This window comes from Rhinatrema bivittatum, chromosome 6 (genome assembly GCF_901001135.1).
Source record: "Rhinatrema bivittatum chromosome 6, aRhiBiv1.1, whole genome shotgun sequence".
In the NCBI taxonomy this organism is placed as follows: Eukaryota; Metazoa; Chordata; class Amphibia; order Gymnophiona; family Rhinatrematidae; genus Rhinatrema; species Rhinatrema bivittatum.
In genome coordinates, this window is record NC_042620.1 from 177,995,231 (window position 1) to 178,023,134 (window position 27,904).

Genomic DNA, 27,904 nt, shown 5'->3' on the forward strand with positions numbered 1-27,904 from the left:
CGACAACAATAACATCAAACTGAAAAGTCTTGTGAAAGACCTCTGTATCTGGATAGACAACGATCTGAACCTTAAAAAAAGCAAAATGAAAACAAAAGAAGGATTTCACAAACTCCATATATTCAAACACCTTAAACCGCTTTTACACCAGCATGATTTCAGAACCGTCCTACAATCTCTCATTTTTTCTAGTCTCGATTATTGCAATGCGCTGTTCATTGGCCTTCCCAAATCTGCACTAAAACCACTCCAATTGCTACAAAATGCCGTGACCAGAGTACTTACTGGCAAGAAGAAATCTGAACACATCACCCCAGTACTCAGGAGTCTTCACTGGCTACCGATTTTACAAAGGATCAAATACAAAATTTTAACCACTCTACACAACGAAATCTACATAGATGATAACACCGCCCTCGACCACATGATTCAACTGCACAAAACTCCACGCACGACAAGAAACACTGGCAAATTGCTACTAGTCATACCCTCCCTTCCCTCTGCTAAACTATCCAACACTAGGAATAGAGCATTTTCGATTGCTGGACCAAAAGAATGGAACTCTTTACCAGTCTACCTAAGTTCGATCAGAGACTCCAAATCTTTCAGAAAAGAACTTAAAACATGGTTATTTAAACAAACATTCACAGACTGAGTTAGTTAATCTAATTCCATCCGATCAGACTTACTTCCTCTGCTAACCATGCTTTACTTACTTACTTCCCCTTCTAACCATGCTCTATTCACTTCCTACCCCCCCATACCTTTTCTCCTTTACCCCTCTATTCAAATTATGTCATGCACATCTTTTCCTCCCATGGCCCCCTAGGACCCTTTCCTCCTTTCCCTCCCACTTCTCTTTTCCCTTTTGTATAAGTCTCCTTAACACACCCAAGCGTGTTTTCAGTTTAGTTATGTATTTAATTGCTTAATTATACATGCTCTCCCACTGCAAGTCCAATTTGTAAGTCTTACTCTCTTATACCTATCCTCACATTTCTGACATATGCCGAATTGTTACTAGTTGTCTATACACGTTTCAATATGTTCGTTATGAATGCGTTTTATGTATGATGTTGGTTACATTGTAAACCGGAGTGAAGGCAGCCTGCTATACTTCGGTATATAAAAGAATCTAAATAAATAAATAAATAATGACTGAGAATGATTCGACACTTTTCAGTTATTTCAATCAGGCAGCCTCTAGGTTGTTGTCGGGAATAAGAGTATTTGATAAAGATACACAGAGTGATGTGATCTCTATTGATTGGTCATTGGTCATCCATATTATGAAAAGACTTATCCACACAGAACTACAACTCACTTAATGAATATTTAATGAATATTGCAGAACTAAACACATACCCAGGGGACTGAGAATTTATAAAGAACCGTTTTTATGTGCAGACTAAGAACAATTTATATGTCATTGGAATGCCAGTCTTAGTATGTGTTCATATGATTTGATGCTTCTGATTATAGGAACAGCTAATGTGTCCATTGCTGAACACCATAAGGAGGCTAATTCCATGTTAGAAGAACTTAAGGCATATTAACCTGTTCATATTTTTTCTATCCAGTTAACTGTATATCAGGAATCCATGGACACATTTTGAACAGATTTGAAATCATCTAAAATCAGGAAGTTTCACAGGGATGAAAATGATTATTTATGAGGATATGTTTATCCTTGGAAGGATAAGACTAGATCAAATTAAAACAAACAAACAAAAAAAACCCCACATACATTTCATTCACCTTCAAATGATTCCTCGAATGAAGAACTTCTGCTGCAACATGCTTCAAAAAAGGTTTGGATAAGTTCTTGGAGAAGAAGTCCAGTAACCTCTATTAATCAAATTGACTTAGGGAATAGCCACTGCTATTAATTGCATCAGTAGCATGGGATCTTCTTAGTGTTTGGATAATTGCCAGGTTCTTGTGGCCTGGTTTAGCCTCTGTTGGAAACAGGATGCTGGGCTTGTTGGACACTTGGTCTGACCCAGCATGGCAATTTCTTATGTTCTTAAGAAGCCTACAAGCAAGTTAGTAGCTTTTAATTTGCCTACAGGACCTAGAGTACCGCAGACTTCATATTTTTTAGTCAACATGAGTTCACTCAGATATCATTATCAAGGGTCCAATTTAATCAACCAATTCTCGGGAATGCAACAGTACCCCCATGAGAGGCAAGTCACACGTTCTCAACGGTGGGCACAAGAGTAGTCTGTAATCTTTCATCCTGTTGTTTATCAGAAGATCAATATAGTGTGTTCCCTGTACGTACCCGGATCAGTCCAGACTCCTGGGTTTTGCCCCGCCTCTAGCAGATGGAGACAGAAGTTTACAAACAAAACTCCGCCTTATCTAGGCTGGTGCCACCTACAGTCTGGCAGTATTCTTCTGTCTCCAAGCAGGTGGAGAGGGTGCAAAACCTACAGCCTGTGTTGAGGCCTAGTTAGTTGCAAAAAAAAAAAAAATTTTAAAAAAAGGAGGATAGCTTTAGATAGTTCGGCTAGTTAGGAGACTGAGACCGCAGTAGTTTGCCTGCAGGTCCAGTCACTCGCCTCCCAGGGGCTTGTGAGGTCCTGCGGGGACCATCCCCCTGGTGTTAGAGGCCGCTGAAGTGTGGGCTTGGTGTTCTTGCCAGCATCTATCTTCTCCCTGGGGGTGACACCGGGGAGTCCGGCTCACTCCCCCCAGATGGTCCCGGAGCCGGCGGTGAACAGTAACTGTATTTAAAAAAAAAAAAAAAAAAGTGTTTTATTTTCTTCTTATTGTGTCTCGCAGTTTTTTACCTTTGCGCTACGGCCGTGTTGGGGGCGCTGGGAATCGCCGAGGGATCGCATTGTCCTTTGCCTTCTCCCCCTCTCTCTCTGTTTTTTATTTTCACAGAGGTGGGAGGGCATGCCGTAACGTTCGGCTTGCCGCACTTGCGGCGCGGCCCGGCGCCTCTCCCGAGACAGCCTCTGTTCGAGCTGTGTCTCGGGAGACGAGGGGGCGTCTTCACTCCCGGAGGGAGCGCGGGGTTGAGAGCTCTTGCGTGCCGCTGCTCTGGGGAGCAAGTCTGGGGCCGGATTAGGCCCGTCTCCGCGGAGCGCGGGAACGGGCGCCATCTTGGGCTCTGGTGTGCCGGCGACGGCGAGAACACCCGCCATTTTGTTTTCATCGGGGCCTACGATTCTTACACCCCCGTCGGATCGGGGAGGGGAGGACTCCCCGCCATGCTTATCTCCTCAACGCAGAGTCCCTAAGGGGGACAAATCTGCGCGGCCACACTGTATAAGTGATTCGGAGGTCCCTGAGGGGGATCCGGGGGACGGCTCATCTGATTCTTTTTCCTCAGAGTTTGTTTTAGTGATGCACAAGACTTTTAAGGCGTGTCGACTAGCCAGAAAGAGGTCACGGGGGTCTCAGGACCCAGGCCCGGCGTCGGAGTCTGGGAAATGGGCCAGGCCCGTCCAGGTGTCGGATCCTCCTGAGAGGGCCCGGCCTTTCAGACTGGGGGCCCCCCGGGGGGATCCTGATACCACCTCAGACTCAGATGACCCAGATGAGCAACAAATGGACCAGGATCCGCCGTCCCAGCCCAGGAGGGGTATTGAGGGGGACGGGGATCAGCTGACAGGTGGCTGGAGCGGTTCCCATGGGGCAGATGGGGATGACACCAAAGTAGTACGGTTGTTCCGCCGTGATGAGTTGGGGCCCTTGATCCCGGCGATTCTGGGGGAGTTAGGCATAGAATTGCCGCAAACGGAGTCCAGATTAGGTGTCACAGACCCGGTACTTTTGGGGCTAAGAGGTCCACCATCTGCTTTTCCATTGCATTTTTCAGCGTCGGATTTAATTTTCAAGGAATGGGATACCCCAGATTTCGGGCTTAAGGTGGCTAAAGCCATGGATAAGCTCTACCCTCTGCCTGAGGATGCGCTGGAACTGCTGAAAGTCCCTAGGATAGATTCGGCGGTGGCAGCAGTCACAAAGAAGACCACTATCCCGGTGACCGGAGGAACAGCTCTCAAAGATTTGCAAGATCGCAAGCTGGAGATACAGCTTAAAAGATATTCGAAGTCTCCGTGCTCGGAATTCGTGCGGCTATCTGCAGCAATTTCTCATTGCGAGCGGGGCTTCGGTGGGTTCAACAGTTGTTGGCCAATGACTCTTTTTCGCAGGAAGAAGCACTACAGGCGGGATGCTTGGAAGTGGTAATTGCCTATAGTGCCGATGCCTTTTATGACTGACTTCGCACATTGGCACGATCCATGGTTTTGGCGGTGTCATCGCGGCGTTTGTTGTGGCTGTGCCATTGGGCGGCGGATGTGTCGTCTAAAGCTTGGTTGGGCTCTCTGCCGTTTAAGGGCAAGTTGTTGTTTGGTAAAGAACTGGAGGATTTGATTGAGTTGCTAGGCGAGAACAAGGTACATCGCTTGCCGGAGGACAGACCTCGGTCTAGATGGGCTCCGTCGTCACGGTCCCATTTTCGCGGGGGTCGGCTTCCTCCTTTCGGCACAGTGCCAACCGGCAGCAGTCGTACTCACAGTCCTTTTGCGGGCGCCGTTTTGGAAGGCCAGGGGCCGGTATGAGTGCACAGAGTGGTAAGCCTTCCCAATGATGGGCAGCCAGTCCACTCCTCTGTACCAGTGGTCGGCAGCAGATTAACACGGTTTTACGAGGAGTGGACCAGGATCACCTCGGATCAGTGGGTCCTAGAGGTGATAGGTCGAGGTTACGCGTTAGATTTTGCACAGCGGCCCTGCCAGTGTTTCCTGGTATCGCCGTGCGAGTTTTCTGAGAAACGTCGGGCGGTACGGGAGACGTTACATCGTCTGCAGGATCTCGGCGCGATAGTGCCAGTTCCGTCGCACGAGCTCCGCCGAGGCCGGTACTCCATTTATTTTGTGGTTCCAAAGAAGGAAGGAACCTTTTGTCCGATTCTCAACCTCAAAAGCGTCAACAAGTGCCTGAGAGTACCTCATTTTCGTATGGAGACTCTGCGGTCTGTTATCGCCTCGGTGAGACAAGGGGAGTTTCTCGCATTTCTGGATCTCACAGAAGCATATCTTCATATCGGAATCCGCGCAGAGCACCAATGATACCTCAGGTTCATCGTGATGGGTCAACATTTCCAGTTTCAGGCATTGCCGTTCGGTCTGGCCACCGCCCCTCGGACGTTCACCAAGATTATGGTGGTGGTAGCAGCGCACCTTTGCAGGAAAGGGTTCCTAGTACACCCATACCTGGACGATTGGCTGATTCATGCGAAGTTGGAACGTCTTTGTCAGGAAGCAGTTCACCGGGTGATCGACTTATTGCAAAAGCTCGGCTGGGTGATCAATACGGCCAAAAGTCACCTGGTGCCTTCTCAGTCTCTGGAGTTTTTTGGAGCTTTGTTCGACACTCTGAGGGGAATGGTTTCCCTCACACAGGACCGCATGCTCAAGTTACAGAGCCAAGCTCGGTGGTTGCTAACCAAGCCCATGCCAATAGTCTGGGACTATCTCCAAATGGTGGGGTCAATGACTTCAACGTTGGAATTGGTTCCCTGGGCTTTCGCTCATATGCGACCCTTTACAGTCAGCATTGCTTTCCTGGTGGAATCCGGTGTCGGAACAATTTCATCTACCTTTACCGCTAACACAGTCGGCTCGGTCCAGCATGGATTGGTGGCTATGTCCAGTCAACTTGAGCCGTGGAGTGCCGTTGGCGGTTCCTCCTGGACAGTGGTCACCATGGATGCCAGCTTGTATGGGTGGGGAGCAGTTTGTCTCCGAAAGTCAGTACAGGGCATCTGGTCTCCACAGGAAGCGGCTTGGTCCATCAATTGGTTGGAGACCAGGGCAGTACATCTGGCCCTTCAGGCCTTTCTTCCGCTGGTCCAAGGCAAGTCTGTCAGAATACTGTCGGACAATGCGACCACGGTGGCTTACATCAATTGTCAGGGAGCAACCAAAAGCCAACCAGTTGCATGCGAAGCCCGGCAGCTGATGGCATGGGCAGAACATCATCTGAGCAGTATCGCGGCATCGCATATTGCCGGGGTAGAGAACGTCCAGGCAGACTTTCTCAGTCGCAATTGCCTGGATCCCGGAGAGTGGGAACTCGCGGACGTCGCATTTCAACTCATCTGTGCACAGTGGGGGACGCCGGCTCTGGACCTGATGGCGACATTCAAGAATGCCAAAGCTCCGCGCTTCTTCGCTCGGCGCAGGAAAACGGGAGCAGAGGGCGTGGATGCAATGGTGTTGCCCTGGCCGACGGATGTGCTCCTCTATGTATTCTCACCGTGGCCCCTCATCGGCCGGACGCTACGGCGCATAGAGTTGCATCCGACGACCGTGGTACTCGTCGCACCCGAATGGCCGCGTCGTACTTGGTTTGCGGATCTCCAAAACCTGGCGCTAGAGGACCCCATTCGGTTTCCTTATGTACCGGATCTTCTTCATCAAGGACCCGTTTGTTTCGACCAGGTCGAATGCTTCTGACTAGCGGCATGGCTTTTGAGAGGAGAAGGCTGAAGTCCAGGGGCTATTCGGATGCGGTAGTAACCACCCTTTTAAGGTCCCGCAAGCCTTCTATGTCCTTATCTTATGTGCACTTCTGGAAGGTATTTGAGACTTGGTGTCTTGATCGGGATGTGATGCCCACTCGCGCTTCCATGCCCGAGGTCTTACGCTTTCTCCAGGATGGTTTGACAAAGGGGCTATCGTGTAGTTCCCTACGGGTGCAGGTGGCGGCTCTGGCGTCGTTGCGAGGTCAGGTTCAAGGTGTGTCGTTGTCGCATCCAGATGTGATTCGATTTCTTCGGGGAATCTGAATCTGGTGTTGAAGGCTTTGTGTGGCACTCCCTTTGAGCCTATTCGCAAGTCTGCCTTAAAAGATTTGACACTGAAGGTGGTGTTCTTGGTGGCAATTGTCTCGGCAAGGTGGGTTTCCGAGCTCCAAGCTCTGTCTTGTCGGGAGCCCTTTTTACGAATTTCGGAAACGGGGGTGTCGCTTCGTACAGTTCCTTCTTTTTTACCTAAGGTGGTATCTGCGTTTCATCTTAATCAGATGGTTGAATTGCCTTCGTTTTCCGATTTGGATAGGGCGGATCCTTTGTATAAGGATTTGTTCAGGTTGGATGTTCGGACACTGTTGCACAACCTGGATGTTACTAACGCCTTCAGGGTATCAGACCATCTGTTTGTGCTTTGGAGTGGACCTCGTCAGGGTAATGCTGCTTCCAAGACTACTATTGCCCGCTGGTTGAAAGAGGCAATCAGATCAGACTTTCTGTACTCCTCTGGAACATGATCCTACACCTGATTTAGAGACGTATCTAACATGTATTGGATGTGGGACTAGAGAAAAGGGTTATTACCCTAAAACATTATGATTTTGAATTTGAACCATGGCCTAAAACTCAGTTTTTTTTGTTTGATACCAAAAATCCATAAATCCCTCAAAGCCTCTGGGTCGCCCAATACTGTCTGATATCTGGACAGTATTGGAACCCTTATCCAAATATGTGGATTCTTTTCTATGACCTATAGTCCCTAAGTGTCGGTCTTATATTACTGATTCCGCACATTTTATACAGTTAAAAACTAGCTTTTCATCGGGAGGGAACCTTGGCTTATAGCAACTGCAGATAAAGCCTCCCTCTATATGAACATCCCGCAGGATGCAGCGCTTCAAGTTATTAGAGATTCATTGGTGTACAATAATCATTCAGAGAGTTTCAGTAATTCTGTGGTGTAATTAGCATACATAGCTTTACAAGAAAATTTTTTCAATTTCAATCAGCAATTTTTTCAAGCAAATCAAGGGAACCCTCATGGCCCCGTCGGTTGCTAAACTATATGTTGCACAATTTGACAAAACTTATATTTATACCTCCCAGTATTTGTCATCTATTCACATGTGGGTAAGATTTATAGATGACCTGTTTTTTATATGGTCAGGAAGAGAGGCTGAATTAAAGACCTTTACTACATGGCTTATTAATAGGAATAATCATCTGCAGTATACCACGCAATACCATCGAAGTCAGATATCTTTTCTAGATGTGCTGATGTATAAAAATGAGCAGAGGCTTGTTATAACCAACTTTACTAAACCCACTGACAGTAATGATTTATTGCATTTTGAAAGTTTTCATCCTAGTAATTTACATACCAATATTCCTGTAGGACAATTTTTGAGATTGAAACATTTGTGTGCTACTCCAGAAGAGTATAAAAGACAAGCACAAATGATGCAAGCGTGATTTAGAGCTAGAGGTTATCTATTGAGAGTTATTAAACGAGCATACAAGAGAGGATTATATGCTGATAGAGACTGATTGTTACAAACTACTCCACAATCAGCAAGAAAGAGACCAATAATATTACACCTTATTCTAATAGATCTGAGATGGTTCAAAGCATCATTTTGAAACACTGGCAGGTTCTTGGACTGCATGACATGTTTTGATAGAAGCCGATATTTGCATGCACTCGGGGACAAAATTTACGAGACAAGTTAACGCTTACAATACCTTGTCCTATGAATGTAGCAGACCCAAGGATTTTTGGACAGTTTGAATGTACCCATTGCATGGTTTCTTCCAATGTGCTGAAAATTGCGTCTATTGAATATCCTTTTTTACCCATTATTCACAAGCTATGTGAAACCGCCCAGGTGGTCTAAGCCATTTTATGCCCGTGCCAAAAAATATATATATCGGGCAAACAAAGCTTCAGATTAAAATGCGGATAATCCAACATAAAAGCTGTATTAGGACAAGTAAAATTGATTCTCCATTGGTTAGACACTGACTGGACATGAACCATATGCTGGAAGAAGTTAATTATTTTGTTATGCAGCAGTTCTGTAGTCCAAGAGGAGGAAATGTGATGTTGCAGCTTCGGCGCAAAGAATAGTTTATCATTTATACATGGCAAACTGACACCAACTGGTCTCAATCTTAACATTGAATGGGAGGCAGTTTTATAATTCTCTGAATATACTGAAATAGGGAACAACTGATTCTACATTTTTTTTTCTTTCACGAAATCCTCAGTTTATATTTGATGCAAGGAGACACTGATGTTAGAGGAGACATCATTAGAAAAAGAAACAACTAAGTAACGACTTAGTAACAGAACATGTAGTAGTGTCTGTTGGCTTTCTTAATTATATAATTATGGGACTTTTTCTCCCCTTTCAAGAAGTCCCCGGGATATATCTGATATAAGAAGGTACTGATGTTAGAGATGATGTCATTAGAGGAAGGAACAATGTAAAGACAGAGAACAGGCTCATCAACTGCTCTATTTAAACAGTCATGGTACGTTAGGATCTTGTACCTCATTTTCGCTTCACTGGAAAATAAGCAGTCAAAGAGGGGGGTCATGGTAAGTTTTATGCGGAGAAGGTCATTTTATTGCTATGAATTTTTAAGGTATTGTAAGAATATATAAAGCACTAATATATCTTATTGTGGTTATGAAACTCTGAATTGCAGTTATTTTTTATTTTACATTTTATGATGCAGGAAAGAATGTAATGAGATTTCCTCATTACAGCTGTTCCCCAGCTGTTCCGTAAAGAGGTTTGTGGGGTTTTGCCAAACTGTGGTAGGTGCAACAGTGTTACATTGAAATACGTTTGGCAATTTTAGAGAGAATGAGGGATGTTTATACTTACCTGTTTTTTTTTTTTTTTATAGTTGAAGTACAGGGGTAATGTGGTAATACTATTTCCTCCTGAGGAAGCCATTGTCATGGCGAAACAAGGGACCTTCGATGAGGAAGCAAGTTTGTTCTGCAAACAGGTCTATATGGCCAACGTGATTAGAAGATGAAATTGAGGTAAAAGCTACTATGAGATATAACACAGGGTAACCGTTCTAAGATTTCAAGAAACTGCTCCTAATTGATGGATTTTTGACCCCCTATAGAAGTATGAGAAGATTCTTCAGTGTTTAATGGTTTTATTAAAACCTGAATATATATTGTGCCATAATTTTGATAGGGCATGTGATATTGCTTTATAGAGACATTTTATGCGGAACCACATGGACAGTTTTTAAGGCTTAAATGTTTAATGTGCAGTTTTGTATTAAGATTTATTGTATTAATTTTTGTATTATAATAATTTTTTGATTGTAAAAAATAAAGATATATTTTTTAGATATTTTAATGGATATCACAAATGTTCACATTGGTTTTTTTTTTCTATATTGATAGTATGTACTTTTGAACACTTTGTTTTGAATGCCCTTAAATTTGTAAAAAAACCCCAAAAAACCCCTCTCTCTCTCTATCTACTAGATAAGGGAGCCCTGACCATCGTGCCGCAAATGAGCAGTAGAGAGCAGCTCTACCGCACATGCGTGGGCGAGTACATTGGCCAGAGTGTCCGAAAAAAAAAATGGCGCTGGGTCGCTAGGAACAGGAGCGACGACGACGAGCAGGAGCAGGAGGAGCAGTAGAGGGAGGGAGGGACAGCCCCCGTTATCAGTTGTGGATGAGCTGAAAGGGGAGGGGAATGAGAGAGGGGGAGTGAGTGAGGGGAGGGAGGAGAGAGTGAGGGGAGGGGAGGGAGGAGAGGGGAGGGAGAATAGAGGGGGGAAGGTGAGAGGGAGGGAGAATAGAGGGGAGAGGAGGGAGGGAGGAGAGAGTGAAGGGAGGGAGACTAGAGGGAAGGAGAATGAGGGGGAGGGAGTGGAAAGGAAATGAACCGAAAAAATGTTTTTAAATGTAGTCCGTTGTTACGGGCTTAACGGCTAGTATCTATATATAATATACATACACCCCCAAACACAGTTTTGCAGTATATTTATTCATATGATTGATAATGGTGGCAGAGGTTTGGTAGGGTGAACAGTTTTGCAAAACCAGATGTTGACACCCACACTGATTTATGTTTGTTCACTTCCTGCCCCTTCCTCCCACAGGAAGCTGGTGGTACATATTTACATTTGTTCCATTTTATGATCTGTTGCATTTTTTTTTATAGTTTAACTTTTTATTTGGACATTATAATATATACAAGCTAATAACAGTTTCATACAGCTGCGTCCCCTCAGAACATTCAAATGTCCAAACAGATGTTTTATATTCCCCTCCATCCCTGTCCACCGAATATGTGAATAAAGTTGGTGTAACTCTACAGAAACAACAAACAAGAACAGCAATAAATTATATAGTCAATAAACAGCTGTATAATAAACACTTTTGAAATAGAAACTGAAGTCCAGACTCATTATTGAATTGTTGCTTAAAGACTTAGGTCGACCCATTGGTTTGATCCCGACCAATATGTCGATTCTCTTGAAGCCACTTGCCAAAAGGTTCCCATATGGTCCCATATTTAATTATTGCATCTCTGCGATAAGCTGTTATTTTTTCCATGGCTCTAATACCCATATCTACCATACCCATATAATACCTTGGTGACCACCAGATTCACAGAGGGTGTTTCCTTCCTTTTCCACCATTGTGCTACTACTAGCCTGGCTGTAATAGCTATATAACATAGCAATCGCATGTTGGAAATTCCTTGATCTTTGCTCCAGTCTGTTTTATTTCATTCCATAAGTTAGTCAATCAATGAGAGAAATTTCTAAGCCATGCTGCATTTTGGTTATCTGATACAAAATCAAGTGAAAAGCTGACAATCAAGTCTTTAAAGTATTGAATGTAGATATCACTATTCATTTAACATTTCCCTTTTGCACATGGTTTGATTTTCTTCCTAATCTGAACTGACATTTAATTTCATAAAGCAATAGTTTTAAAATCAAAGCAGACAAAGATTTATAATCTTATCTCTCTTTTTCTCTCTGCAGTTTACAGATGACCCAACTCTTGCCATTTGCAATGACAGTGGAGGCTCTGTGTTTGAGTTGACATTTAAGTAAGGGAAATTTGTTCTTTTAAAGTACATAAGAGGGATGAGAAAGGAAAGCATGAACTATAAGTGAGAAAATTGAGGAGACTAGGTGACTTAAGGATATCTTGCTGTATTTGGGGACGTGGATGGCTCAAAGTATTGATGGTGGTGGGAGCGTGGATGGCTCAAAGTATTGATGGTGGTGGATGAGAACTGAATGTGAGGGGTCTCCATAGAGCCATAGATTGGAGAGGAATATGTAGGGCATAGATAATGTTAGTTATCACTGGCGGGAACATATATGGTATAGTAGATAGTTAGGGGACATGGGGAGACTGGATCATTTATTTTGTACTGTGAAGCAGAATTGTTTCTATTTTTTTTCTGCTTCTCATGCTAATAGACATTGCCAGGTATTACTGACTACTAGGATTCATTTTAAGTAATGGATTAATGGTTACATCTCAAAAAAGTCACTCTGACATTTGACAGTAATTGTCTCTCCCTTTGCACAATGCTTTGCTTTCCTCGGTACTGTGAAGTGTGAATATTCTGTTCGGGTTCTCATTGGGCATTTGTGTGATGCTTTATCCAAAGTGCTGTTATGTAGTTTACAGAAATGGTTACATAGAAAAGGCAATTATTAACAAAAACCCAGGTGGATGAGACATTGATAGTAAAAGTGTTCAATATTTTAAAGAGGACATGGTTATGAAAAGCTTCAGTAATGAGGTACGTTTTCAAACAGTTGCTGAGCATGATGGGAAAATGTAAAGGCAAACATTCTGCAGTAATTTTTTCAGCAATGACAGCACAAGAGAAGAAAGGTCCTAAAGTTGTTTGGGAGTTTTTGTTACAGAGATTTATTTGGACCTTAGTGACCTGGATGGAGAGTAACCAAAATTTGAATCATTTATTTTGGGTAGGGCCCGCAAGAAAAAAAGGTTGGGCCAGTTACTTCTCAATATGGGTATGCCCCAAGAATTGTCAGCAATACTTTACATATCTATCTATCTATGTATATATATCATAAAATTATAAAATTAGCAATACTAGGTATTCATGTGATTTTCATGTATCAAACACTACACTGCCTTATAATTGTTTCACAATTGTCTAATAATTTAGCAAAACAAAAAAAACCAAAAAGGAAATCCCCAAAAGTACACGCTGTATATAATTGTGTCTTGCAGGTGAGTAAGTAAAAAACCGCATCGGCAAGCCTGACTATGTGCCCTCTCTATGCAGTGGGCCACCCGGACAGTTCAATCATTTGCGGCAAAAATGTCGGGGTTTTTTTTTAGGTGTTTTGCAATACATTAAAATGTGAACCATTTCCGTTCTAGTGACCGTGATGGTTGATGTTTCACATAATGCTTCATCAGGAGCCTCGAAGCCACTTATAATAATCCTTATTGTTATTTGTTATTCCTTTGCAATTGGACTTGATGTCTGATCTATGTCCACAAATTTGATGATTGGAAATTTCTTAGCTCTTTTCTTATTAATAATTTAGCAAGCAAGGTTTACTAGAACTTTATCTATAGTGTTTCCAAGATTAAAGCTTGCTTTTTTTCAGCAAAAAACGTTTTGGTCAAGCAACAAATTGCTTTTTGAGTTTTGTTTTTTTTTTTGCTAGTACTGATTAAAATCCCTTGAGGTTTGTTAGCATGTTGTGTGACAGGTTTACAAGTTTGCTTATTGGTTTTCCAGTAAGCCATGCACTGGCTTTTCCCCATTTTATATATTTTTAATAATAAAAATACTAAAAAAAAAAAGTGAAATTGTGCTTTTATGATCTATATTTTCAAATAGATTATTCACGGTAGTAGTGTTTTTTTGGTTGTCAATTGCTAGCATATCTAGGAGTTGGTTATCGTTTATTTGCAGATGATATCTAGTTCTTTATTCTGTTTGAGACAACCATTGGATCTGACTTTGAGAGAGATTCCAATTGTTTCTGTCTAATTAAATGTGGTTGCCAGAGAACAAACTATCCTTAAATGTCAAGAAAACCTGAGCTTATGGTACTAGCAAGATTTATGCTGACAAATAATCCAGATTCACTCTGCTTCAAAAGAGATGTTATTTCTCTATCCTCCCAAGTTCATGATCTAGGGGTGATTTTAGACCCTGCTTTGTTTTATCCACACATTAAAGCTGTGGTAAGGCAACTATTGCGTCCGACTGCGACCGCTCTGCCTTAGCGCTTTTCTTCCCTTTTCCTCCTCCTTGAGCAAGATGGCTGCTTCCGGTGCCGAGGGCCTTGGCGTCTCCAGCTCAGCATGGGCGTCCCAGTCTGCCATGCTCATTCCCGTGGCCTCCTAGGGTGCGCACGCGCACATCTCCTACGCTCAAATACACGTCATGGCGGGAACCTCGGGGGCGTCCCCACCACACGACATCAATACCTCCGGGTATTTAAAGCCTCCGCTACGCTTCCACCTTTGAGTTAGCAAAGACTCCGGTTTAGCTACTTTGACCGCTCTAAACTGCACGCTTAGACGCTGCTCTACACTCCAAGGGCTTCGCTCCTCTAGAAGCTCTAGACACCCGCTCCTCGGGGGTCTCTCGTTTCCATCCACCCTTTGGGGCCTCTACTAATTAGACAACCGCTCCTCGGGGGTCTCTCTCTCTCTCTCTTTATTCATTTCAGGATCTCTGGACTATCAGGTACTCGCTCCTCGAGGGCCTACCAGTCTAAGTATCCTGCACCACAGACCTTTGGTCCCACCATCCCCATTACCAGGAAGGCGCTTGCACTACGTTCCAGTGAGTACCTTTATGATCCGGTTCTCCAACTCTACCCACCAGGCTCGGCTTATCCCGCACCCTTGAACATCTGGGTGAGACTTCTACATCTGAGACTGTCAGAACGTATTGGCACCTTACCGGACTCCAATGCCTTTCCTTCCTGCCTCATACCATCTATCTACAGCAGTACAATAAAGCTTTCCACCTACAAGTGTCCGCTTTCTGCGTTTAGCCTATCGCTGTGGTTCCCCACAGGGCCCCTCCCCGCAGGAGGAGTCATCTCCATTGCGACTAAGGGTCCACACAATGCCACAAACACAACAGCAACATTTTATAAATTGTGCTCATTGCAGAGAATTAAGCCATTCCATGAATTGGAGGACTTCCGTACAATTTTGGAAGCTATGCAGTATATCTGTGGTTGCCTCCTGTGACTTTGAAGGCATTCCAGACCATCAAAATGCAGCAGCCAGGGTACTGACTGGTAGGGTTAAGAGATTACATTACCCCTGTTCTGTTTTCATTTCATTTCATTGGTTGCCTATCCAACTATGGGTTAAGGTTAAAAGCTTTAAATGAAGATACTTCATTGTGTGTGAGCAGCGCATTAAAAATATATAAATCCCGGGGGATCTGATATGGCATTGGCATGAGAAAGACTCATCAGGAACTCATTCCTGTTCTCTCAAGGTTATTTTTTTGCTCCCTTGAAGATATGTTACATTTTAATTTTGGTTTAATATGGGGAAGAGAAAAGGAAGCTTAAAGGAGGATTTACTGCTTCCTCAAATGTTAATCTACCTGATAGGTGATAATGCAGGAATTCCTGACTTCTGAAACAACAGATTCATCGCCCGGTGCGGTGTTTGGCTACTTCTCACTGAGCCAAGTAGCGATCTGACCTGGCTGTGTTCCTTAGCCTGAGCCCTTTGATAACCCCTGACCAGCAGCGGGGAGCTTGTATCATTCCCGATGACATGGGAGGAAACAAGCCTGGGAATAACAGATGGAGGAAGTGCTCTGCCTCCTGTGTTGGGACACTGCCAGATTGAATCTTTGGTGACTGAAAGCGGGACAGAGGCTTTGGGGCTTGGAAGTCCAGCAATTCAGGAAGACTGAGATGCTGTGGGTGCTCCCCTTGGAGCTGAGGCTGCTTTGTCAGCGTTGACTGGATGAGTAGCAAGATCCTTTTTGACCAAACCAGCTATTCTTACTGTGGACTCCCTGTGGGAGAATCTAGCACCATTAGAACTGTCTGGCAGCTTTGGTGACTATTACAGTGGATATATATAAGAAAATGAGATTTAATGATAGAATTCTGAATACTCAGAGGGATGAAATTGTTTTCCTACAAGTGGAATGGGTGGACTGAGCACAAAGTGAAATGATTTTATCTAGTATGGTTTTGTCCCAGTGGAGGCCTTTCCTCCTATAGGCAGGGCCTTTTTTCTACCATCTGAGAAGAAGGCTGCACGCCCAGAACAAATATCTCAGGAAGAAGGTATTACCATTGAGGACAGTTTATTTATTACCGTACTTCAATAATTGAGGGATCTAGTGATGTGGAAATCTTTAACAAGAGGACAATTTTAATTTTGTATTTCTTCAGGATAGATATTACAGTATGAATTTTTTTTTTTAGGCATAGTTCAGCTCTGTTTTATGGTCAGAAAATCTGGATATTTCCATGTTTCTAAGGTAACACAGGAATGTATGAAACATTTCTGGCTATATGTCAAGAAACATTGGCTGTTGGGGCAGTTTTTATTGTATGTTTCTACGCTGAACAATGTTAAATATCTTTTTTTTTTTTTTTTTATTCTAAGAAAGTGTCAGGGTCGTAGTTTGGTTATATTGGTTTGGTTTCGCTATCTGATTAATCAATTGTAAATTCTCTATCAGTATTCTTACACTTTTTATTTCATTTTGAAAATTTTCATATATGTTGCTTGGATTATAATTGGATCCCCTTTTTTGTAGTCTCTCAAGCAATACTTAATATATTTTCTTTCTTTTTACTTTCCCTTGTTCTGTGCTTGTTTGGCTCTAATAAGTTAATGCTTGTTTTATTTTTTAAATCAATAAAAAGTTAAATATGACACTGCCCCACCCCCATTGTTTAAGGTCTTCCGGTCAGAATCTTTTACATGTCTGATCCATTCATCTGGTCTGCCTTGCAGAATTGCATAAAAGGATGCTAGCAATAACCGGCTCTGTCTTGGAAAATTCACTTCCCAATACTTTAAGGCAAGAGCTGTGCTGCTGATCTTTCTTGAACAAGTTAAAATCTATCTTACTTAAGCAAACTTGTGAAAGGCTGGACCAGAAGTAAGTGAGAAGGCAATTTTAATTCGCTAATGAACACAGCAAGTACCCTGGATTTTAGCACCTGGGGGAGGACTAGCTGCCAAAACTTTAATCAGTAGAAGGTTGTGTATCTATTGTTAGTATTATGTAATTTATGTGATCTGGGGATAGTGCGGAAAACATGTTTTAAATAAATAAATATAGGTCCAAGAACGTTGATGGAGTGATGTTTCAATTTAGAATTTCTTAGTGAGTTCCTATGAAAAGAGGGATCTAAGCTAGAAATTTCAGCAGCAAAACAGAATTCTGTTTTCCTTGGCCATGTAGCCAATTTCCAGCCAGGGAGTTTTGGCTGGCTAGGCTCCACCCCTAATGATGTAATTATCTGACCCCTTTTCTGGCAGGTGGTTCCTTTGGTAGCAACCAGGAGGATGGGCTGAGGAGATAATTATATACAGAAGTTTGCAAAAGTATTTGATCCCCTAAAGAGTCAGCAGATTTGTGTTGATTACAAATGATACACAGATTGTTCCAAACAGTGGGGTAAATTTTTAAAAGCGCACGCATCCATATGTGCGTATTTCCCAGTGCATACGCATGGATGTGCCGATTTTATAACATGTGCGCATGTTATAAAATCAGATACCCACAAACTCATGCGTACCCATTTTTGTATCAGCGCGTGCATGTGTGTGCGGGTGCCCACCCACGCACACGGAGGGGGGGAGGGAATTGTTTAAATCACGCGCGGCAACGCCATCAAGCCTTTGCCGAGTTCCCTCCCAGTCCGCTCCGTTATTGGAGCGGACTGGGAGGGAACTTCCCTATCCCCCTACCCAACCTTGCCTCCATGATCCCTAAACCCAACCTACCTACACTATTTTTGTTGTTGTTGTGGATCTTACCTGCTCTCCTGAGCAGTAGTAAGTTCCGCGCGCCGGCAACTAGCCAGTGCACACTTCCCCAGGACAGGGCCTAATGGCGCTGTCCTGGCTGGCTCCCACTCTGCCCAGTCCCCTCCCTGCCCCTTTTTAAAGGCCTGGCACTTACACACATACTGGGAGATACGCACATGGCCGAGCCATTCTGAAAATGTGCTAGGCTTGCGTGTGGCCGCCCACGTGCATATCTCCCAGTATTTGCACGCGCTGGGTTTTGAAAATTTACCCGAGAATGCTTATTGCAAATCAGTTTGCACGTAAAATAAATTTTCAAAGTCACAATTCATTATTTCTGTGCATTTTTTGTAAAAAAACAAAAAACAAAACAAACAATAATAAATAAATAAAAACTGAAAAATGCTGCTTGCATAAGTATTCAGCCCCTTCAGATTTGTACTTGGTAGAACCACCTTTTGCTGCATCAGTCAGTTTATAGGTGAAAATGCCTTCATTATTCTATTAGTCTTCCTCCTACAACTCTTGCCTATACCTCATTGTAAATGTTAGTTGCACTTCATTCTTGTTAATTGATTCTTTGATAATTATCAAAAGAAGAACTAGAGAAGAATAACCCACATTACTGAAAGATTATATAGGCTACATATATGGCAATTTGATGTGAGAGTAATGGAATTGTGGTAATACAGAGTAGCATCAGTGGAAACTGTTGGTGATGTCCCAGAACAGGTTATAACTTTAGATATGAATGATTTAATCATGTTTAGTGCCATTGGCTAGCAGCTGCAGTATGTGATTTTTTTCTTTCTTCCAGGAGAGTCATGGGTGTGAGAACATGCGAGTCACGGTGCCTCTTCAGTGGTTCCAAAGGTGAAGTTTGCTGCATTGAGCCTTTGCATGCAAAGATGGAACTAAGAGATCATCCTATCACCCAGTATTCCCTATTGGCTATGGCTTCCTTAACTAAGGTAATCGACTACTGATTTCTTTTGATACATGTTTGTTCTATTGTCAATTGATTGTAAAGCTTGTTGCTGAATTATGGTTTATTGTAAACCGAGGTGATGTTCATACCGTGCCGTGGTATATTAAAAAAATCTCTAAATAAATAAATAGTTATATTAAAGTTTTTTTCATTTTTTTCATGTTTATATTTGTGGTTTTCCCTACAGATTCTGGTTATTGGATTGAAGCCATCTCTTAAAGTGTGGATGACTTTCCCCTATGGCCGTGTAAGTAATGAACCAATACTTAAGTTAATTATTGATCAGGGCAATGAATGATTGATTCTTTAAAGACTGGATGCAATTTTGCTTTAATCCAGCCTACTCTCTTGATTTATCCAGGCAAACACTGAGAATTTTTTCTTCCTTTTTATTCCAAGCCCTCCATGCCTAATGACATTGGTATTTAAAATTCTAGCATACACTTGTTTAATGGCAATGTTAGCATTGAGAATGTATTAGTGTTGCTAGACAGTAAACTAAGTCTCAAAAAATCGTATACTGTTAAAATGTATTGTAAGTGTGAGTGCCAAATAAAAAAGCACGTTTTAGCAATGCATCCAAATTTGCAGATTTATTCAGTAAAGAATTGAATGGGGCAATTTCCACATTTAGTGCAGAAAATCTCAAAATGAGCTACCTTTTCTGTCTTTTGTCAGAGCATAAAAAAGAGTTCATAAATATAGCAAAATGGATACATTTTATTTTTTCTTTTGTTACATCAGTTTATTTCTCATAAAATTCTATTGAAATAAAAATGAATGGAAGTAATTTTATACACTTTTTTTTCTACGTAGGCAAATAATTTAGGTTTTACATTTTTCCCCATAGTTTCTACCAGTAGTATGATTGGGGTAAAAAAGGAGAAGGTTAGGATTAATAAAATGGGAATTTAAACAACGCAAACATTTCTCGCTGGTTTGTTTTTGTTCTAACATTGTCAATGAACATGCGCAAAGTTTCGTGTCAGGGCATGCCAGAATAAAATGCAGTGGGCCAGTCCTTTCTGAATTTGTGCACCTTTCTTCTGCAGCTCATTAGTGTTTAAAAAAAAAAGAAAGAAAAAAATCAGCATTTTTTTAAAATTCCCATTTTACCAATATTATTAGTGTCCCACTTTAACGTCATCAAAGCTGAATTATTATCTTCTAAAGTAATGTGACACTAGATATATTTCTTTTTGAGCCCAATATTCAAAATGGACTTAACTGGATAAGTTGGATTTATTTGGCTAAGTGGCGCCAGTGAATATCTTGCTACGGTAAGAAGTTGCCACTTAGCTGAATGTGTCACTTATCCAACCACGTATTAGCTGGATAACAGGTGTGGGGAATGGGTGCATGGCTAACTCTGGTCAGCTCATATCCCTGTCCTAAAGTTAGCTGGGTAAACATATCCAGCTAACTTTAGGGTATCTTGATATATGTGCCACGGAGTATATAGAACTGGTTAGCTGGATGAGTTTATCTGGCAAACTAGCAGAGCTCTGCATAGTGACTGTATATGTTCCCCTTTAATTCTACTCTTTAAAATTTTGCTAGTCTGTTTTTCAAAAAAAGTGCATTTTTTTTTAGCAAGACTAAGGGGCATTGTTGAAGCAGCAGGAAGCTACTCTGTATGGATTCTGAGGACAGTTTTCAGAAGAATCCAGCCAGCTAACTAACAGGCCGATTCAGTAAAGTCCGGACCAACGCCCGCTTTCCCGGCGCACCCGATTCAGTATTTAAATTAGGTGGTGCAGTAGAAACAGGCAAAAGGAGGTGCTAGGGACACTAGCGCGTCCATAGCGCCTACTTTTAGCCCGGAGCGGTGGCTGTCAGCGGGTTTGACAGCCGCCGCTCAATTTGCTGGCATCGGTTCTCGAGCCTGCTGACAGCCACGGGCTCGGAAACCAGACGCCGGCAAAATTGAGCATCCAGTTTTCGGCCCGACAGCAGCCGGCCCATTTAAAATTTTTTTTTCTTTTTTTTTTCTTTTAACTTTTTTTACTCTTCGGGACCTCTGACTTTATATCGCCATGATATTAAGTCGGAGGGTGCACAGAAAAGCAGTTTTTACTGCTTTTCTGTGCACTTTCCCTGTGCCGGCAGAAACTAGCGCCTACCTTTGGGTAGGCGCTAATTTCTTAAAGTAAAATGTGCAGGGATAAGAGTATCTGTGTATTGTGCCATGAGGCGATTTAGTGAAGATTCTTTTTATGTGTTATACACGTGTTCTATGAAGCTACTGTAATTGGACAATTGGATAACAGTGGGTTCTGGCAGAATAAGGCCTGTGATGAAGAGACACCCACTCTCCCCATTGTTACCCGTACATAATGCTTTTTCTGCATTGGAGAATGAGGAAACCTCAACAATAGATTTTGAAGTGATTTCTAAAAGTGAAGTCACCCAATGCACCCAGAAGCCCTTCAGCAGAATCAAATGTTATAAAAGAAAGCTGCTTCTGCTGGGAGACTCAATCATCAGAGGAACCAAATTGGGAGCACTTTGTGATGCTGACACAACAGTTAAATGCCTTCCAGGATCCTCAGCAAGTAGAAATGCAAACCAGATAGTTCAAGTCATTGAAGAAGAAAGTAGGAGCTTTGATATCAGTGTTATTTATTATCCATCTGGGGACCAATGACCTCAATAGAAATGGCTTCCATGAGGTACAAAAAGATTTCCAAAATCTAGGAAAGATAAGACACACTGCAAAGACTATATTGCCTTTTTGGAAGTATTACCTGTTTATGGAAATGAGAAGCTATGCCATATAGATAACTTCAATTCCTGGCTCAAAACCTGGTGTACATAAAGTGGTTTTGGATGCATTAGAGGCTGGGGTCATGTATGGAGCAGTAAAAGACTATATGGTAAGAATGGCCTACATTTGTGTGTAGCAGGAAGGAAGGATGCTAAGTGAGAAATTCAGATCATATATTAACAGGCATTTAAACTAGAAAATGGGGGTGGGAAGAGATGGCCAATAACATTGACATGTCACCCCCAAACAATACAGGTTGTGGGAGCAGATAATAACAAAATCAATCAGCTCAAAAAACTAGAAAAGGAGTCTGGGAAGTACAACAAATCAAGAGAGAAAAATTGGAAAGCTATGACTACAAATGCTCGCAGTTTGGGCAATAAAATCCCAGAACTGCAAGCCCTAATGGTGGAGGCGGACTTGGACATTGTTGCTGTTACGGAGATATGGTTCATGGATTCTCATGATTGGGATATGGCCATACTGGGCTATAACTTGTTAAGGAAGAACAGAGAGGCCAGAAAAGGGGGAGGAGTAGCTCTTTATGTCAAAAACAATATCCAAGCAACTGAATTGCAAGGAATGGTGGGGTTAAGGAGAAGCATTATGGGTCGTCCTAAAAAAAAAAAGATGACGGTGCATCCATTTTTACTGGAGTGGTGTACAGGCCTCCAACTCAAACTGAAGGAATAAACAGGACCGAAGACATCCAAAAGGTGAGAGAGAAGGGAGAAGTGTTAATTGTTGGAGATTTTAACCTATCGAACATAGACTGGAGTATCCTTTCTGCAGAATCTACCATAAGTAGAGAGATAGTGGATGCCCTGCAAGGGGCTGTGTTCAAACAAATGGTAATGGAATTCATGATGGAGGAAGTTATACTCGACCTAGTGCTCATTAATGGGGATAATATCTCTAATGTCCAAGTGGCCTACCTCACCACCAATGATCATCAAATGGTATGGTTTGATATCACAAATAGGGTACAGAGAAGTCACACGAAGACCCGAGTTTTTTGAATTTCAAAAATTACGGATTTTGTTGCAATGGGGATGTACCTGGAGGTAGAATTAGAAGAGTGGGAGAAAATGAGAGAGGTGGAATAACAGTGAGCCAAACTAAAAGGATCAATTACAAGAGCAACAAATCTATATGTTAGAAAAGTAAACAAAAGTAGGAGAAATAAGAAACCTATCTGGTTCTCAAAGGAGGTGGCTGATAAAATAAAAGCAAACAGAACAGCATTCAGGTAATATAAAGGATCCCAAAAAGAGGAACACAGGGAAGCTTTATAGCAAGCTTCCTAGTTCTCTTTCCCTGTTGATTGTAACTTTGACTTATTCCTACCTATTGTTTTCTATCATTTTCTTGAATTGTTACTCCAGTTATACCCTTGTTAAATGTAAACCGATCCGATATGGTTATTTACTATGAAGGTTGGTATAAAAAACTGTTAAATAAATAAATAAATATCTGGTGAAACTGAAGGAGATGAAGAAAGAAAGCAAAAAGCCAGGCAGAAGAAAGAATTGCCAAAGAGGTAAAGTGAGGTGACTAAACATTTTTCAAATATATCAGAGAAAGGAGTAAGGTCCAAAGTGGTATAGTGAAATTGAAAGGTGACAAAGATCAATGGGTGGAGAGTGATGAAGAAATGGATGAAATATTAAATAAATACTTCAGTTCGGAGTTCACTAAATAAGACCCTAGAGAAAGACCATTGCTAGTAGACAAGACTGTGGATGGGGTGGAGTAGAAGAAGCTCTGTTTATAGAAGAGAATGTATGGAAAGAGCCTGGAAAACCGAAAGTGGACAAGGCCATGGGACCAGATGAAGTTCATCCCAGGATGTGCTGGTGAGTCCACTGAAGGGACCTGTTCAATAGATCCCTGGAAACGGGAGTGGTGCCACAAGATTAGAGAAGAGCAGTGATGGTCCTGTTTCCCAAGAGTGGGAGCAGAGAGGAGGCTGGAAACTACAGGCTGGTTAGCCTCACCTCGGTGGTGGGAAAATTAATGGAGAATCTGCTGAAGGAAAAGGTAGTGAATTACCGTATTTTTCGCTCCATAAGACGCACTTTTTTCCCCCCAAAAGTGGGGGGGAAAATGTATGTGAGTCTTATGGAGCGAATATAAAAAAAAAAACTAAAAATCTAACAAACCCCCCCCCCCCCCCACCCTCCTGACTCCCCCAAGACCTGCCGACTTAATTTACTACAACCCCCCACCTTCCTGACCCTCCCAAGACCTGCCGACTTAATTTACTACAACCCCCCACCCTCCTGACCCCCCCAAGACCTGCCAAATGTCCCTGGTGGTCCAGCGGGGGTCCAGGAGCGGTCCGGGAGCAATCTCCTGGGCTTGGGCCGTCGGCTGCCAGTAATCAAAATGGCACAGATGGCCCTTTGCCCTCACTATGTCACTGGGACCGACCAATGGCAGCGGTAGTCCCTGTGACATAGTAAGGGCAAAGGGCCGTCAGCTGCCAGTAATCAAAATGGCACCGACGGCCCTTTGCCCTCACTATGTCACTGGGACCGACCGCTGCTATTGGTCGGTCTCAGTGACATGGAGAGGGCAAAGGGCTGTCGGCGCCATTTTGTTTACTGGCAGCCGACGGCCGAAGCCGAGGAGATCGCTCCTGGACCCCCGCTGGACCACCAGGGACTTTTGGCAGGTCTTGGAGGTGGGTCAGGAGGGTGAGGGTTGTTAATTAATTTAAAGGGTTGGGATGGGGTTTTTTTGGGGGGGAGGGGTTCCCAGAGAAAGAAAAGTTTTCTGATCTGGGGAGTGGACCGAAATGGCCCTCCCCAGACCCGAAAACAAAATGGGGAGAAAAAAAAAAAAGCTATGCACTCCCCTAATTTGCTCCATCAGACGCAGAGCCGGTTTAGCACAAATTTTTTTTTTTTAAATTTTCCCCCTCTGAATCCTAGGTGCATCTTATGGTCGGGTGCGTCTTATGGAGCAAAAAATACGGTATCTACAATCTGGTGGGTTGCTCGACCCTAGGCAGCATGGATTCATCAGTGGAAGGTCCTGTCAGAAAATCTGATTAATTTTTTTGATTGGCTGACTAGAGAATTGGATCAGGAAAGAGCACTCTGTGATTTACCTGGATTTTAGTAAAGCTTTTGATATGGTCCCAAATAGAAGACTCGTGAACAAAATGAGAAGCCTGGGAGTGGGTATCGAGGTGGTAGCATGGATTGTTAACTGGTTGACTGACAGGAGACAGCATATAATGGTAAAAGGAACCTACTCTGAAGAAAGAATGGTGTTAAATGAAGTGCCACAGGGATCGGTTTTGAGCCAATTCAGTTCAATATCTATGTGAGCGACCTGGCGGAAGGGAAAGAAGGTAAAGTTTGTCTATTTGCGGATGATACTATGATCTACAACAGAGAGGACATGTCTGAAGGAGTAGACAGAATGATATAGAATGCAGAATCTCGGCCTATCAACTGTACATGACACAGTACCAAAGGGATCTCTGGAAGCAAATGGAGCACTTCACAAATTATCTCCCAGAACAATTCCAAGAGTCTGCACAATCCATCGTTGCCAAAGGCCTCGAAGCTGGGAAACACGAGGTAAGGGCTGCTTATGACAACTTTGACACAGCCTCAAGAACAGCAGCAGCTGGAATTACAGCAAGAAGATGGGCCTGGCTGAAGGCATCAGATCTCAGGCCTGAAGTACAGGACAAACTTGTAGATCTGCCATGCCGTGGAGATAACTTGTTTGGAGAGAAAGTGCAGGATGCTGTCCAACAACTTAAGGATCATACAGAGACCTTGAGACAGCTATCACAACTGCCTCCAGAACCAACCACCCAGGCCCCTAGACGTTTTCCCCGAAGGGAACCTAGACGCCCATATTACAGGCCAAGAAGGTACTATAATCAACCTGCCAGACCTAGGCCTTCTAGACCTACCCAGCGCTCTCAGGCCAGACAACAAAGACCAGCCCGTGCTCATCCTCCTCCACAGACTGGTCCAGCCACGGGTTTTTGAACATGAATCCAGAGATCAGCCCCACCCTCCAAAACCCCATACAACACATACCAGTGGGAGGAAGAATTTCCTATTTCCAATCAAATTGGGAAAACATAACCACAGACCAATGGGTACTCTCCATTGTAGCTCAAGGTTACAAACTAAATTTTCTCTCAATTCCTCCAGAATTCCCACCAACTTCCTACCCACAACAGAATTCCCAAATAATTCAGTTACAAATAGAATTATCCACCCTTCTGACAGCCAGGGCCATTCAACCAGTGCCCAGGTGTCAGCAGGGCAGAGGATTCTACTCCAGATATTTCCTCATTCCAAAGAAAACTGGAGGCCTACGTCCCATCCTAGACCTCAGAAATCTCAACAAATTTTCAGGATGGTTTCCTTAGGCACAATGCTACCACTTCTTCAAACAGGAGATTGGCTCTGTTCTCTGGATCTTCAAGATGCTTACGCCCATATACCAATATACCCTCCTCATCGCAAATATCTACGCTTCAAGGTGGGCCTTCAACATTACCAATACAGAGTACTGCCATTCGGACTAGCTTCTGCTCCCAGAGTGTTCACCAAATGTCTGGCAGTAATAACAGCACACCTACACAAACAAGGTGTGCACGTTTTCCCATATCTGGACGATTGGTCCTCAGAAGCCACTCTCAACAAGGAGCAATACAGTCTCTCAACAAAACTATTGCTCTGCTACACTCTATGGGATTTCTCATCAATTATCCAAAATCACATCTAACTCCAAACCATCTCCTACAATTCATAGGAGCAGATTTAAACACCAACCTATCAAGGGCATTTCTACCAGAAGATCGAGCAAACACACTATCTCTACTGGCAAGCTCAATTCACTCCAAGAAACAAGCAACAGCTCATCAGTTTCTCACATTACTAGGCCATATGGCCTCCACAGTTCATGTCACTCCTATGGCAAGATTGGCCATGAGGGTAACTCAATGGACTTTAAGATCACAATGGATCCAAGCCATTCAACCACTGCATTCTCCAATTCAAGTAACCCACCAACTACGCTCTTCTCTACTATGGTGGGTGAACAAGGACAATCTGTGCAAGGGCCTACCCTTTCAACAACCAGTCCCACAAGTAACTCTAACTACAGATGCATCCACCTTGGGTTGGGGAGCTCACATAGGGAATCTCCAAACACAAGGAAAATGGACAAAGCTCGAAGCAACATTTCAAATCAATTTCCTGGAACTTCGAGCCATACGTTACGCTCTACATGCCTTCAAGGACTGCCTTACACACAAGACTGTTCTGATCCAAACGGACAACACAGTAGCCATGTGGTACATCAACAAACAGGGAGGGACAGGTTCGTACCTCCTTTGTCAAGAAGCAGCTCAGATATGGGGTTGGGCCTTGAACAACTCCATGTTTCTCAAGGCCACTTACCTAGCAGGCATTCACAATGTAGTGGCGGACAGACTCAGTCGTCAATTCAAACCACACGAATGGTCCCTAGATCCTGCAGTAGCAGCCAGGATATTTCACAATTGGGGACAACCAACAGTAGACCTCTTTGCATCACATCTGAATCACAAAGTGGACAACTACTGTTGCCTATACAACCTGAACAACAGGCCATCCAAGGACGCCTTTGCTCGCCCTTGGAACTTAGGCCTCTTATATGCGTATCCTCCGATACCTCTCATAACCAAAACTCTGGTGAAGCTACAACAGGACAGGGGGACAATGATACTCATAGCCCCATATTGGCCTCGACAAGTATGGTTTCCCACACTGTTAGACCTCTCAGTCAGGAATCATATTCGTCTGGGAACAGCTCCCACTCTCATAACTCAGGATCAGGGTCTGTTGCACCATCCCAACCTTCAATCCCTATCCCTGACAGCTTGGATGTTGAAAGCTTGATCTTACAGCCATTCAATCTTTCAACTAACATTTCCCAAGTTCTAATAGCTTCATGTAAACCTTCCACAAGGAAGAACTATGCTTCCAAATGGAAGAGATACACTTTGTGGTGCAGGCAAAAGGACATCAATCCTTTCACTTGCCCCACTAATTCCTTATTGGACTACTTGTACCATCTTTCAGAATCTGGTCTACAGACTTCATCTGTAAGAGTACATTTAAGTGCAATTTCAGCTTACCATAATCAGGTATCAGGTGCACCTATCTCTACACAACCTCTTATAAAAAGATTTATGAGAGGTTTAATTCACCTAAAACCACCAATTAGACACCCAGTCACTCAGTGGGATCTAAATTTGGTTCTAACTAGACTCATGCGTTCTCCCTTTGAACCCATTGATTCCAGTGACCT

The 27,904-nt window shown here is 43.0% G+C and overlaps 1 protein-coding gene across 5 annotated transcripts in view; it reads left to right on the top strand.

Annotated features, from left to right (window-relative positions):
• VPS8 (VPS8 subunit of CORVET complex) overlaps positions 1-27,904 on the top strand; it is an 818,099-nt gene that overhangs the window by 128,412 nt on the left and 661,783 nt on the right. For all 5 annotated transcript variants that reach the window (XM_029606199.1, XM_029606197.1, XM_029606196.1 and 2 more), the window contains 3 exons: positions 11,816-11,883; positions 18,634-18,787; positions 18,992-19,051. In XM_029606199.1, the coding sequence (XP_029462059.1) occupies positions 11,816-11,883; positions 18,634-18,787; positions 18,992-19,051 (282 nt within the window). The remainder of the gene's footprint in view (positions 1-11,815; positions 11,884-18,633; positions 18,788-18,991; positions 19,052-27,904) is intronic.